Here is a 13,755-nt window from a genome sequence, read left to right as displayed (position 1 = left end):
AAATCGCAGGAACCTCATCTTTGTCAACACAAAAACTAGATTGTTTTACAGCAACACACCGAACACTCTCAAAATGAAATCCCCCTAGTTCGAGCCAAGTTCTGACCAGGCTTTAGGAAAAAAAATAATGTTTACCATTAGGTGAATAAACTGCATCACTATAATGAAATGAGAATGTTGGGAAGATAAACAGCTAATTCATTGCAAATGCAAAACCACTCTTTCTCTATAAAATGAAAGCCACAATAAAATTGATGGGCCATGGGTTATTGATACATTGTTTGGGGTTTTCAAAACCCACAGATATTTTAAAAACCATAATCCAAATACAACCAAATCATAAAGCATTCAATAATCAGTGTGTACACTTCAGTCCTGCCCTTCCAGCCAGCACAAGCAGCAAAATCCCCCCATTATCCTCTCCCGACCAGCTGTCTTTGGATACACTTCATGGAAAGTCACAGCTTCCAGATCTCATTTTCTTTCTTTCTTTTTTTTTTTTTTCATTTTCTTTCAATTCAGTGGATTTGGCCATTTCAACATAAAGAAATTAAAACCTAAAAATAGATAAATAAAAGAATTTGTGGGTCATAAACCCACAAGCTGAGCAGTTTTAATGTTTAAAATCAACATTTAATGTCCAACAGCAGGATTAGGTGGTCTTAGGTGAAATGTGGTCCATTTTCTCCTCAGAGATGAACAAAGCAAATAGGAAGAAGGCGGCAATCAGAGTGTTAGGATCCTGCAATTCTGCTATTCATTACACTGCCGGCTACATGTTGGAACTGGCCATCCCATTTCTAAGTCTTTATCCCAATAATTTATGAGCCCAGAGCAGCTTCAGACAAATAAAAGATGCTCCTGTTGACCATATTAAAAAGTGTTGGACAGCTACACTTATTTTCAAAAGAATGACACTCTTTTCACAATCCAATAACAGTAAAAGGCTAGAAGATATCACAAGATAAAGAAAAGTAATTTTTAATTTCCAGAACTTGTCACTGTAGATTGCCATTTCTCAGTGCTTTTTTCCTGGAATCTAGTGTTGCTGCAACAACATATCTATTACCTCCAATATCAAATCTAAGAGATGGCGTCTATCAAAATATATGAATACACTTTTTATCCTGAATTATATGGGAGAGACTTCTATTTATTAGACTCTTAAAATATACCAGGGATTTATTTATTAAGCAAGAGAAATATCAGGTGTGGAATGTTTCCCAAAGCTCATAGCTTTCTTTCCATAATTATGATTAATAATGATGGTAACACTTATATCAGCTCCCATCATTACATCATTTTTAATCTGCTACTATGCATTATGCTAAATACCTACCATATATTACCTAGAATACTCCCTGTATTCAACTTATAATTTAGTCACTACCATTATCTCCATTTTATAGATGAGCAGACTGTGGTTCAGAAAGGTCTTGGGACTTGACCACTGTCATTTAGCCAGTAAGGGAAAGAGTCAGCACTGGAGCATCAGTCTTTCTGAACCTGGAGACTTTGCTTTTGCTCAAAGTATTACATTTGGCCCAATTTCAAGGGAAGGGGTGGGGGAGGAAGTGGGAGATTGGAATCAACACATGCACACTATTAATACTATAGTATTAATATACCTATAAATAGCTAACTAGTGAGAACCTACTGCATAGCACAGGGCACTCTACTTAACGCACTGTGGGGACCTAAATGGGGAGAAAGTCCAAAAGAGAGGGGTTATGTGTGCATGTGCGGCTGATTCAGTTTACAGTATAGTAGACACTAACACAACATTTTAAAGCAATATACTCCAATAAAAATTAATTTTAAAAAATTCTTTTAAAGGATTGCATTTGGAGTTTGGAGACTTGAATTTCAAAGCAAAAATTAAACTGTAACGTAAAACTAATGAAGCTGTTTATACCTTAAAATACTTCCAAGATAATTAGAGAAAGAAGAGACACATACAAATAATACTTAAGAATCTGGTATGTTGCGAGGCTAGAGAAGTAAGGTATATGAATGAATAAATACGAAAGAAGTGATATATATGGGCCAGCAGAGAAGAGATGAGAAGATACAACAGAGAGTGAAACTGTCTAAAAATGAGGGAATTGTAGTGGAGAGAGATGGGATTCAATATAAAAGTGACCATACTACGCAAGAAGGAGAATTTGTTAGATTACAGAGACAAACTATAAATAGTGGTTAAGGTCACAGACTCTGAAGACAAGCATTTAAACACAATCTCTGCCACTATCAATTACGTGACATTCACAAGTCACTTTTTTTTTCTTCTCTTCTATAATTCAATGCTAAAGATCACTTCCCATCTTCTATGGTGGTTGGGAATTTTTCAAAAAAAATTGTTTAGTGTAAGACTTGTAGTAAGTGTTCAACACTGATTGTGATCAACATTGGTCAAAATTTGATGACTCGCTGTCACCGTGACCTCGAGCAAGTCACATTGCTTCTCTGTCACTCCATTCACTCTACCTTTGAAGTGGGAATGATATTAGAAGCTCAACCTGTTCCACGTGATGCAATGAGATAATGTGTATAAAAAGATTCAAAAGGCATAAAAGTGCTATTACAAATTGTTTAGAAATGGAAACTCAACCATGAACATTTGATCCAGAAAATGGTGAGGCATGTATGGACTGATCTCTTCTGAGGAAAGGAAGGTTTAAAACTGAGGAAATGGTATTAATCTTATTTCCAGTTCATACTTCCTTTCTCTGTTGCCCTATCCAGTCTCTTGTTGTCATCTAAATTCAAACCATCTGTGTCATTTGACACATTCAGTCCATATTCCTAGTAAATTAAAACCATCCTCTCCAACTATGAGATAATAGGAACAATATGAATTGGTCTCTGGCCCTATTCCTGGCACAGAGCTTCTGAACCCTTGTAATTCCCTAACTGATAAGAACTCTAGGAGCACCTTTAGTGATAATATTGAATCTCTGGTCCTGGTTCCTGACACAGAGCCCCTAAAACCTTTGTAATTTCCTGGGTGAAAGCAGGAAATTTTATTCTAATGAAGTGACTTTTGGTGGGCTCCTCGATGGGGGGTAGTCACTGGAAAAGATTAGCCATAATTAGAAGCTTGGAATTTTCAGCCCTACCTCCCATTCTCCAGGGGGAGAAGAAAGGCTAGAAATTGATTTAATGATTGATCATGGCTACATCCAAAGACAAAGTTGAACCTTCAAGAGGCAGTGTTGTGCACACGGGGGAATGAGGTGTGTATTGATTACTGAGGATGCCAGCTTTGCTCAGATCATGGCATGGGCTGCTTTTCCGAGCCTTGCTTCATCAAGAGGTCTGTCCATGAGTCTAGGGTTTGTTTCCTCCTGCAGAAGGTACATGAGCCTCAGGGGAAGTGTGGCCACCCGCGGGCAGGTGTTCTTGGGTAATCAATTACAGACTACACAAAGGACTGCTATTGATGAAGCCTGATGGGCAGTTGTCTACAGGGAATGTTTTGAAAGAGAATGGAGAGGATCCTTGGCAACCAGAAACCGCCCCCTTAGTTTGTACTTTGCCATTTCTTTCTTTACTGACAAATACTTTCACTGACCAGCAAGATGGGGTTTCGACAGCAAACATTCTTGGAAGAGACAACAGCTTTATTTAGGTTTATATTCTGATTGTTTCCTGAGATCAGCCTTTCATAGCAGGTAAGACTGAAAGAGAGCTGAGATTCTACCCAAGGAGAAAAAGTTTGTAGAGATGGTTAGATGGAGTCAGGGGTGCTCACTGCGCTGGTGTACCTATACTGACCCTGTGTGTAGCAGGTTTGAGTGACAATAAAGAGAAGACAGCCTCTGCTTCAAAAAGACTGTAGGCTACTATGAACAAAGAAAAGACCAGGATTAATAAGCAGAGAAATGATTGCTGAAGGACAGAAAGTAAATAGGATATCCTAATCACATTATTCTCTTGGTAAACCTTAAGAAGAATTCTAGAGGAATTTAAGTTACAATTTCAAGGTGAGGAGAGAGGAAGAATTCTAAGGCTTCCATAGGAAATTTAGGCAAAATTTGTGAAATAAATGGAAAAAACAAAAACAAAAAAATCCCAAAGTTCAGGTGAACTAAAACTGGCATTGAGATCAAATTAAAAACTGGGTATAAGAGGAAAACCTAGTATTTGGAGGTGCAAGTGATGGGTAGTCACTAGCGGTCTGAAATATTCATCATCATCTCTCTTTGCCTCTTTCCAGCCCACTCTTCACAGCTGTGACTCTGAAGATTTTCAGCTCACAGAAGCCACCATCCCCAGTGCTGAGACAGTGCTGGCCATGCAGCTTAAAGGACTCAGGCCCACAAGCTGGTGGGTCTGGAATTAGCCATGTTGACGTAAACAAGGAAATGTCCAACTCAGTGACTGAACTGAATTGAACTGAACTGAAGGGTGAAGCTTAGGACCACTCGTGTTCTCACTTCTAGAATTTGTCTTATCTCTGTGATTTGGGCTTCTAGTATCAAGTGATTTTTCTGAACTCAAGAATTCAAGTTGTAGGGACTTCTCAAGGCTTGGTTTCACCCTCCAGGACCCAGACTGCTTTAAATATGGTCTTCCCATCCTTCCTGGGATGGTGATTTGGTCTGAAGGACCGCTAAAGCCATGCCCACTCTTTTCTAGACTTTTCTCCTTTCTGTTCCAGCCTACCCTTGAGGTTCTATAATTCCTTAGTTTTTACCTATTCTCTGACCCACAATAATTATCCATTTATGGTAACAACAGACTTTGTGTTACCCATAACCATAAAATCACCAGTAGATCATCTGATTCATATTTGTGCTAAATTCTGTGTCTAATTCACAATGGCTACATTCTGAATTCTTCAAACAATTATGTATTGACTATAGAAATATTCCATTTAAATTAAAAAAAAATTTTGCTCTAGGAACTAGAACAAACAGACAAAAATATGTAAAATATGAGATGGAAACAAAATCAGTGGACCGATTCTAGAGTTCCAACCTGGAAGGAAAAAGAAAAGATCCCTAGAACATTTTATGAAGATAATGGAAGTCAAGACATTAATGAAAAACTGATTCAAGAAAGTCTTCCAGACCTGAAGGACAGACAAAATCAGATTAAATAGGTCTAATATCCACGGCATGACAGATATCCATAACAAGGGCTATCGATCCTGAGCTGTAGTAGGTCACTGCAGACCAAGGGAGCAGCCTGTGCATTTCCAAAAAGAGACAAAGAGACCAAGAGACAGAGAACCTAATAGCATCAGTTATCAGAATGCATCCGGTTTTTCAGAAGCAAATGCGGAAGCTGTGAGACAGCAGAGCCACACCTGCAAACTGGGATCGGAATTCTATGCCGGGTTTAACTACTAGACTCGGACACGGCTGAGCGGCTGAACTGAACTGACTGAGTGTGAGAGGGTCGCAGAAAATCATTTTCTGACATGCAAAGCCTTAATTCCTCCCTCCCGCACCACCCACAAATCCTTTTCAGGAAGCTACTGAGAGTTACAGTCCACCAAAGGGGAAAAATAAGGAAGACAGGGGGACTTCCCTGGTGGTCCAGTGGCTAAGACGCCACATTTTCAGTGCAGGGGACCCGGGTTCAATCCCTGGTCAGGGAACTGGATCCCATATGACACACCTAAGAGTTCACACACTACAGCTAAAGATCCTGCATGCTGCAACTAACACCTGTGTGCAGCCAAGCAAATAAAAATGTTTAAAAAGACATGAGCTGCAGGACGTCAGCCCTGTCCTACAGACGGGAAGAGGAGGAGCTTCTCCGAGTCGTGAAGGGACACAGGGCCATAGTGGTGGCCGCTGGGCGGCAGTCAGTCTCTTCAGATTGGAGTAGGTCAGGAGCCTGCGGGAGCAAATGCCTCAGGAAGAGACAATCCACAGACGTGTGGGAATGACTGGGAGGCGTTTGAGGCTAATAATGAAGAGACGGATGCATTAAAAGTAAGAGGAAAAAATCATACAAAAGAGAATGATTAACTCCAGGGGGAAAAATGACACTGACAAGCAAAAGGAAGCACAGTATAATCTGCTTCAATCCTATAGACACTGACCATCCGTCTAAACCAAAATACGATATAATTGTATGGGGAGCATGAGGATGAGAACAGGGTATAAAGAGGGTAGAGGTGAAGGAGTATGAAAGAAAATCAACCCTGTTCTTGTCACAGGAGGAAGTCAGTAGATAATGCTCAAGATGGAAAAATCAAAAAGACATAATGTATGTATATTACTTGGAGATAGGGAGAAAGTTCCATAAAAATCAGCTGGAGGAATTCAAATGTGGTTACTTCTGGGAAGTGCAGAAGAGTTGAGTTGCAGTGGCAAAGGAATGATGATTTTAAAACAAGTTTTGAAAAACTCTGTGTGTGTGTGTGTGTGTGTGTGTGCATGCACGCACACATGCACGCTCAGTCGTGTCTGACTCAATTCCATGGACTGTAGTATACCAGGCCCTCTGTCCATATGGGTTCCCCAGGTAAGAATACTGTACTGGGTTTCCATTTCTTTCTCCAGAAGATCTTCCCAGCCCAGGGCTCAAAACCCTGTCTCTTGCATCTCCTGCACTGGCAGGCAGATTCTTTACCATTACGCCACCAACTCAACTGCTGCTAAGTCACTTCAGTCGTGTCCGACTCTGTGCGGCCCCTTAGACTGCAGCCCACCAGACTTCCCCATCCCTGGGATTCTCCAGGCAAGAACACCAGAGTGGGTTGCCATTTCCTTCTCCAATGCATGAAAGTGAAAAGTGAAAGTGAAGTCACTTAGTCGTGTACGACCCTTTGCGACGCCATGGACTGCACCCATTAGGCTCCTCCATCTAGAACACTTTAAATCACATACATGCACAATTCTAATAACAATGAATGTGAAATGTATTTTACCTAATTCTAAAAAGTTATTTGAGTTACTTTTACAACCTACAATGCAGGAGACCCAGGTTCGATCCCTGGGTTGGAAAGATCCTCTGGAGAAGGAAATGGCAACCCACTCCAGTACACTTGCCTGGAAAATCCCATGGACGGAGGAGCACTGTAGGCTACAGTCCATGGGGTCACAAAGAGTCGGACATGACTGAGCGACTTCACTCACTCACTCATAGCCAGGAAACCATCATACCTGTAGAAAAGTCAGGGGTCAAGGGGCATGAATGAGGAGGATCTCTGTGACTTTAATAATGGTCACATTTTTCCCTGGTGAAATCAAAGCCTTCCCACCTCTCCTGAGGTTTATGATCTCTTAAGGTCAATAGCTGGTTCACAGATCATGAAGCTTTTCTCTCTCCAAGTAAGACACCATCTGAGAGCAAAAAACTGGCTTCCCACAACTCAGACCTGTTTCATAAAAACAGTGCCAAGCTGATAAAGTCAAGTCCGACCTGATCCTTTAGACTTGGAACAAACACAAGGGGAGCCCCCCACTGTCCTGTTAAGCACAGTCAGTTTGCTCATAACAAAGTTATTTTTAGAATTTTGTGAGTTTGACAGGAAAACAGAAGGAACAGCCCGACATTAAATTATTCACTTGAAAGGCTTTCCAAATTGAAATCCAAAAGATTGCAAAGTACAGAGTTGTAAGTACATAGGAAACCATCTGAAATAATTTCAGAGCTGAACACTGCCATGCAGTCATCCTGTTGATTTTCACGGACGCAGCCTACTCATGTGGATAATACTATGCAGATGGGCCAGTGGTGCTGGGGCCCTCTGCCAAGGCCAGCTCTGCCCAGCCCACCTCTGGCACCCAGACACTCTGCAAAAAACCTGTAAGGATCATGTGTATATTTTTAAGGGGGCTGGAGGAGCTCAAGAATGAACAGAAAAATGTGTACATAGCGTTGGCTATCCTTCAGCTTTGAGGACTTCCACGGTGAGTTCCATGCAGTTCATCTCTAAGGTGACTGCCAGAAAAATGAACTCATTTACCACAGTCAGAAGCTGGCAATCTCAGCCAATTACAAAAGGAGGAGGAAGAAGCCAGAAGCCAGAGAATCCTGTGGGAGAGACCCCAGCATGTTTAGAGCTCAGAGAGAGCTGTAACTGCATAGTTTCTAAGAAAAGGTGAAATGATCACATCACTTTCGTGGGTGGGAGACATCTTTTCTTACACCTCATGCATGCCAGCTCAGTCGCTTCAGATGTATCCGACTCTTTGTGATCCTATTGCTTGTAGCCCACCAGGCTCCTCTGTCCATGGGATTCTCCAGGCAAGAATACTGGAATGGAGTTGCCTTGCCATCCTCCAGGAGATCTTCCTGACCCAGGATTGAACTTGAGTCTGCCTGAATCTCCTGCGTTGCAGGCCAATTCTTTACCCACTGAGCCACCTGGGAAACCCTTCCTTACATTTCATTCTATCTGAATTTTCTTCTCTTTTCCCCTGTGGCTTTCTGGTAGGATATGGGGTGCCCTGCTGGTTCAGAGACACCACGGGCCACTATTTCTAGGTCTTAGAGACTCACACTTTTCTAGGAAGGCCTTTGCATCCTGTGTGATAGCACTTCAGACGCCAATGAGTTAGCATGAGAGTCAAAGCAGGGCATGCCCATCTGCACAAATTCTGGATCTACATTGCAAGTTGGAATACAATTCCCAAATTTCAGTAGCAAGTGACCAGAGACATAAAATCCCCTTTTGTTCATTTTAAATAAGATCCATTTGAAAATGATTTTCATTGCATCGTTTTTAAAAGTCACTTCTATCTAGATGATGGAGTTACACAAATCTCCACTGGAGAAATAAAGAGCCCATTGAGTCAGGACTGCCTCTCAGCCTGGGGAACAATCCCCCCCTGTCACCCGCAAGCAGCAGGCACAGATGGGCTGTTTCCCGGGGAGCAAGGTCTCTGCTCCAGCCACCTGTATCACCTTATCGGATTCAGCCCCCAGGTGTCACTTTCTGTCCCTATCTCCTCTCCACCTATCAACCAGTGAGAACACATAAAATGAAATTCAGAGCTTGCCATTCCTCTGCTTAAATCTCTCTGGGCAGTCCTCTTGCAGGGAGCCCCAGATCCCGAACGTGAACCTGTGACCCACCGTAACTGGGGTCCAGGCACCTACCTCCATCTTCATCCTCTTTAATCATCACGTTTCAACCACAGTGGCTTCCTATCGTCACTCTGAACTCACCACTCTACCTGCCTGGAATGATCTTCTCATATTTGTTCCTGGCTAATTCTTATTCCTCATTTTACCTCTCCTTAAATATCATTTCCTCAGAGAAGAATGTCCTGACAAACCCACAAGGGAAAAGAAGAACTTCCCTCCAACATTGTCCCCATCACGGTAAGTGGTACAGCTTCCTTAACGATCTGCAGTCATGGATTTGGTTTTGTGTTTGGAAGGCTAAATACTGATCTCCCCCACTGAACCAGAAATGCTATGAGAATGGCTTTTGTTTCCTTACATCCACCTCTCCACAGACCCAGCAGACTGCCTGGTGCGTCCCAGAGGTGTAATAATAATTGGCTGCACAAACAGGTCATCTTTCTCTCTGAGCCCCTAGACTTCTTGAACTAACTCAAGTCTCTTCACCACTTCCTTTCTATCTACTGTGGGCCTCAGTATGCTTTTAAAGTTGATTCTTTTTTTTTCTTTCTCCTTCTGGGAAAGTACCTATAGAGGGTTGAATAGTGCCCCCTGTTTCCTAAAATTTTATAGCCTCTTGGAACCTCAGACTGATCTAATTTGGAAATAAGGTCTTTTCAAATATAATTAAGGATCTCCCAACGAAATCACCCCAGGTATGGCCAACATGCCAAATGTGTTCAGTAGTATATGGCTCTTTGTGACCCTTTGGACTGTAGCCTGCCAGGCTCTTCTGTCTGTGTGATTTTTCAGGCAAGAATGCTGGAATAGTTTGCTGCCCTCCTACAAGGGATATTTCCAATCGAGGGAACAAACCCATGTCTCCTGCATTGGCAGGCGGATTCCTGCCACTGATTTACCCGGGAAGCCCTCTCTGAGTATCCTTATAAAAAGGAGAATACAAAGGAGAAAGGATATAGAAACATACACACACACACACACACACACACACAAACAAAGGTCATATGAAGACAAAAATGAGATTGGCAAGCTGTAACCTCAAGCCAAATAATGCTTAACATCGTAGGGACAACCAAAGCTGGCAGAGGAAAGGAAAGTTCCTCCCTTACAGGTTTCAGAGGGACAAGGGGCCTTCCGACTTCTGACTTCTGTAACTATGAAAGAATAGATGTGTATCATTTTAAGTCACTCAATTTAGGATCATTTGTTATGGCAGTGTTAGAAAACGAACACACTGTCCTAAGAGCAATAGCTTTATTCTGCAACCTGTGTGACTTCTTTTCACAAAATTACTGAATAAGAAGCTGACACAAGGATAAGAATTCATATTTGGCCATCATTTACACATCCATAGAGCAGCTCCAGAAATAGAATCAAAGGATTTTAAAGAAGTCATGATAAGTTATTTTGTTCAACCTCCCCCTAATACCAATGTCCTCTGCAAAGCATCCCTTTCCAAATGGTTCCCTGGTCTCCGTTAAGAAACTGACTCTCCCACAATGCTTCACAGAGGCAGAACCTTTCAGGGAAACGATGTGTCCTGTAACCCACAGCAGATGTGAGAATAACAGGGATTAGTTGATTGCTGAAGCTTCAACATGACTCTTATAGCTTCCAAGAAGCAGCTTCAAAGAGTGGCAACATTGTGGTTTAAATGCTGACAAAATCTAGCCCTGCTTCCTTAAACCTAATTCAATTTTCACAAGAAAGAAATAATAGAAATATTATTCAGTGACATAATTTTATTCAATTATCTCTGCCCCAATCCCTGCGGCAACTGAAGAATAGAGTCAATTTTCATACTTGTGACCAGCACCCCAGTCAAATTAAATCAAGTCAGCTAAGACTTAGTGAGCACTTTTCTTTGGATAAATGTTTCATTGGCATGAAACATGGATTTGGAAGGGATGCTTGTTGCAGCATACAGCTCAATGGATCTGTGTAGCCCAAACACAGATGAGAACCAGAAACTCACCAGCTCCGCCAGCTCCCCTCCTGGGCACCTCCAGTCTTTGCTATCCTCAAGGTAGCCACTCTCACAGCCTTCATCCCGTTACACTAGGTGGTACAAGATGCTATTTTTTGTCATTTTTTTTTTTTTTTGGTGGTAAAATATATGTGACATAAAAGGTACCATTTTAACCATTTTTCAATGTACAAATCAGGGGCATTAAAATTCTGCCTGTTTTAAATGTGATCTAAATGGACTCGTATGGGATGTAGTTTTGCGTATGGCCTCTTCCATTTAGCATTTGTTTAAATCATGCTATGGTTCTGGAAAAGACAGTAAATAAATGTCTTGTAGGTATTTTATCCACTGAAAATCAACACCAGTGAAACTCTACAATGAGTGGTTTTATGGGTTAAAAGGCCCCTGGAGACATGTATTATGCTGGTGTCCATTACACATAAATGCAGTTTGGAACCTCTCAGATTACTCCCTCGATGACCACCTGCAACCTATGGGCGCAGTTTCACTGCTTGTGGTTTCTGAAACATGACTGTTGGGATTCGCAGAGACCGCAGGAAGCGCTGTGGCTGATCACTGGCCTGGAGGTTACAGAAGCCCATGAGTAGATGGACCTTTCCTTTCGGGAACAGATACAATGTGGAAAGGACCTTAATTTTAACCAGAAAGAGGTAAGGAGTGACCCGAGCCTCCAATGCCATAATCATGTCGATTAAAGGAAAGCTACCCTATAAACCTGAGCTTCTGATTTACAATGTATGCTGTTTTAAAGGCTCTATGACATACAGTTATAATGACCTCATATAAAACATTTTTATTTAGTTTTATGGGCCTTGTTCTGCTAAATATCACATTCCCTTCTGCACCAAAGGTTGTGGAAGGGTCTTGCTCATCCTGTTTATAGGGTCTAGACAACTCTTGGCCCATGTGCAGAAGCGCCCCTGATTTCTGCTCCCGGGGGCCCTCTTGTGGTCGGTTCTCACTGGGGAGAGGATTTATGTATGTGCTCGGCTACTTCGACTGTTGACACAGAGGAACAGGCATTTCACACTGTAGGGGGACAGAAGTGTAATGCTATGTTTCTTGGTCACTTGTTATCATGCTTAGAGTCCCACCTAAGGGTCTATTCTCTGTCCTGGCTTTGAAGCCTTACAGCCTGCCTTAAAGAATGATCAGAAAGAATCCAAGTAAAGAACAGTTTTGAGATAGAAAAATGGTCACCTCTGATTGAAACAGTAGAATGCTCAGAGGAAACTAAAGGGAAGTAAAATTCTATGCATGTGTAAAGAAAGGTAATAGGGAACTGGGGCACTCTTTATAAGGACCATGAAATCATAGGGGAGATGGTGATAATTTTTTCCATGCCAGCCCAATACAAAATCCTATCTTCATGCCTCTTGAAAGCTTTTCTCAGGTAAAGCTTTTTCCTAGAAGCCAGGATGCTGCCAGGATGGACAAGGGTAATTGTAGAGGGCTCTTAATCGGGCATCATTCTTATTTATCTTCACCATCTATCACACAAAGGGCCTTGCCAGGCCCAACACCCTGACCTTCCATCATAAGCCACGTGTGAGCCTACAGAGGCTTCCATGAGCAGCTGCCGCCGTCCGATCCCATTAGGGCTTCAAGGGTTTCCTCGTCGCCTACGCGCTCGGCACCAGGGAGGTCAGAAGCGCCCCCCTGTCCCTCACCGTCCATCACCGCGTGACGGGTGAGGGAGAGGGCAGCTCAGCGTGGAGGTGGGCATGGAAGCCTGGGGTTCAGAAGTGTGACTGACTGCCAACATGACAGATGCTTGTTTCATATGCAAAGGAGGAAGGGAAAGAGAAGCCCCCCTGGGGTCCCAGCGCTCCGCGGGCAGGCACAGCCTGCGGGCACGGGGCAGGCGAACCTGGGCCTCCAAGGGCCCCTGGGGGGTGGGGAGGTGTGCGGATCAGTAAACGAATGGAGCGAGAGCAGCTGGAGACCCCGGGCCTGCATCTGCGCCCTGGTCCTGAGCAGAGGCCAGAGTCACAGAGCTGGAGAGGCTTGAACACGTCTGCGTCTTTCCTTCTTTTACACACGTGGGGAGACAAAGACCCTGAAGTGTGGCATGCTGCAGGTCACACGCCCTAGTGTCAGGGCTATAGTGAGAGTGTCGATGGCTCAGTCCTGTGTGACTCTTGGCGACCCCGTGGTCAGTAGCCCTCCAGGCTCCTCTGTCCATGGGATTCTCCAGGCAAGAATACCTGACTGGGTTGCCGTTCCCTTTTCCAGGGGATCTATCTTTCAGACCCAGGGATCGAACTCAGATCTCCTGCATTGCAGGCAGATTCTTTACTGTCTGAGTAAGTAGGAAAGTGAAGTGAAAGTGAAAGTCGCTCAGTCCTGTCCGAACTTTTTGCAACCCCACGGACTTTACAGCCCATGGAATACTCCAGGCCAGAATACCGGAGAGGGTAGCCTTTCCCTTCTCCAGCGGATCTTCCCAAATAGTGATTGAACCCAGGTCTCCCGCATGGCAGGCGGATACTTTGCCAGCTGAGCCACAAGGGAAGCCCAAGAATACTGGAGTGGGTAGCCTCTCCCTTCTCCAGGAATTTTCCCAACCCAGGAATCAAACTGGGGTCTCCTGCTCTGCAGGCAGATTCTTTACCAACTGAGCTATTAGGAAAGAGAACCCAAATTGTCTGACTCCTTAACTAGAGCTCCTGGTACTGTATTCATGGCCTCCCAATCTAGAACAGCTCTTT

The 13,755-nt window shown here is 43.1% G+C and overlaps 1 protein-coding gene across 1 annotated transcript in view; it reads right to left on the bottom strand.

Annotated features, from left to right (window-relative positions):
* Nucleotides 1-12,721, bottom strand: part of DCC (DCC netrin 1 receptor) — an 828,232-nt gene extending 815,511 nt beyond the window's left edge. Inside the window, exons 1-3 of the mRNA XM_065934991.1 lie at nt 12,603-12,721; nt 11,876-12,005; nt 5,747-5,919 (exon numbers count right to left, since the gene is read on the bottom strand). Coding sequence (XP_065791063.1) covers nt 5,747-5,919; nt 11,876-12,005; nt 12,603-12,721 — 422 coding nt within the window. The remainder of the gene's footprint in view (nt 1-5,746; nt 5,920-11,875; nt 12,006-12,602) is intronic.
* Between the last annotated feature and the right edge of the window lie 1,034 nt (nt 12,722-13,755).

This window comes from Muntiacus reevesi, chromosome 4 (assembly GCF_963930625.1).
Source record: "Muntiacus reevesi chromosome 4, mMunRee1.1, whole genome shotgun sequence".
Taxonomy (NCBI): domain Eukaryota; kingdom Metazoa; phylum Chordata; class Mammalia; order Artiodactyla; family Cervidae; genus Muntiacus; species Muntiacus reevesi.
The sequence above is the reverse complement of the archived record's forward strand: the minus strand, read 5'-3'. Positions and strand labels throughout refer to the sequence as shown.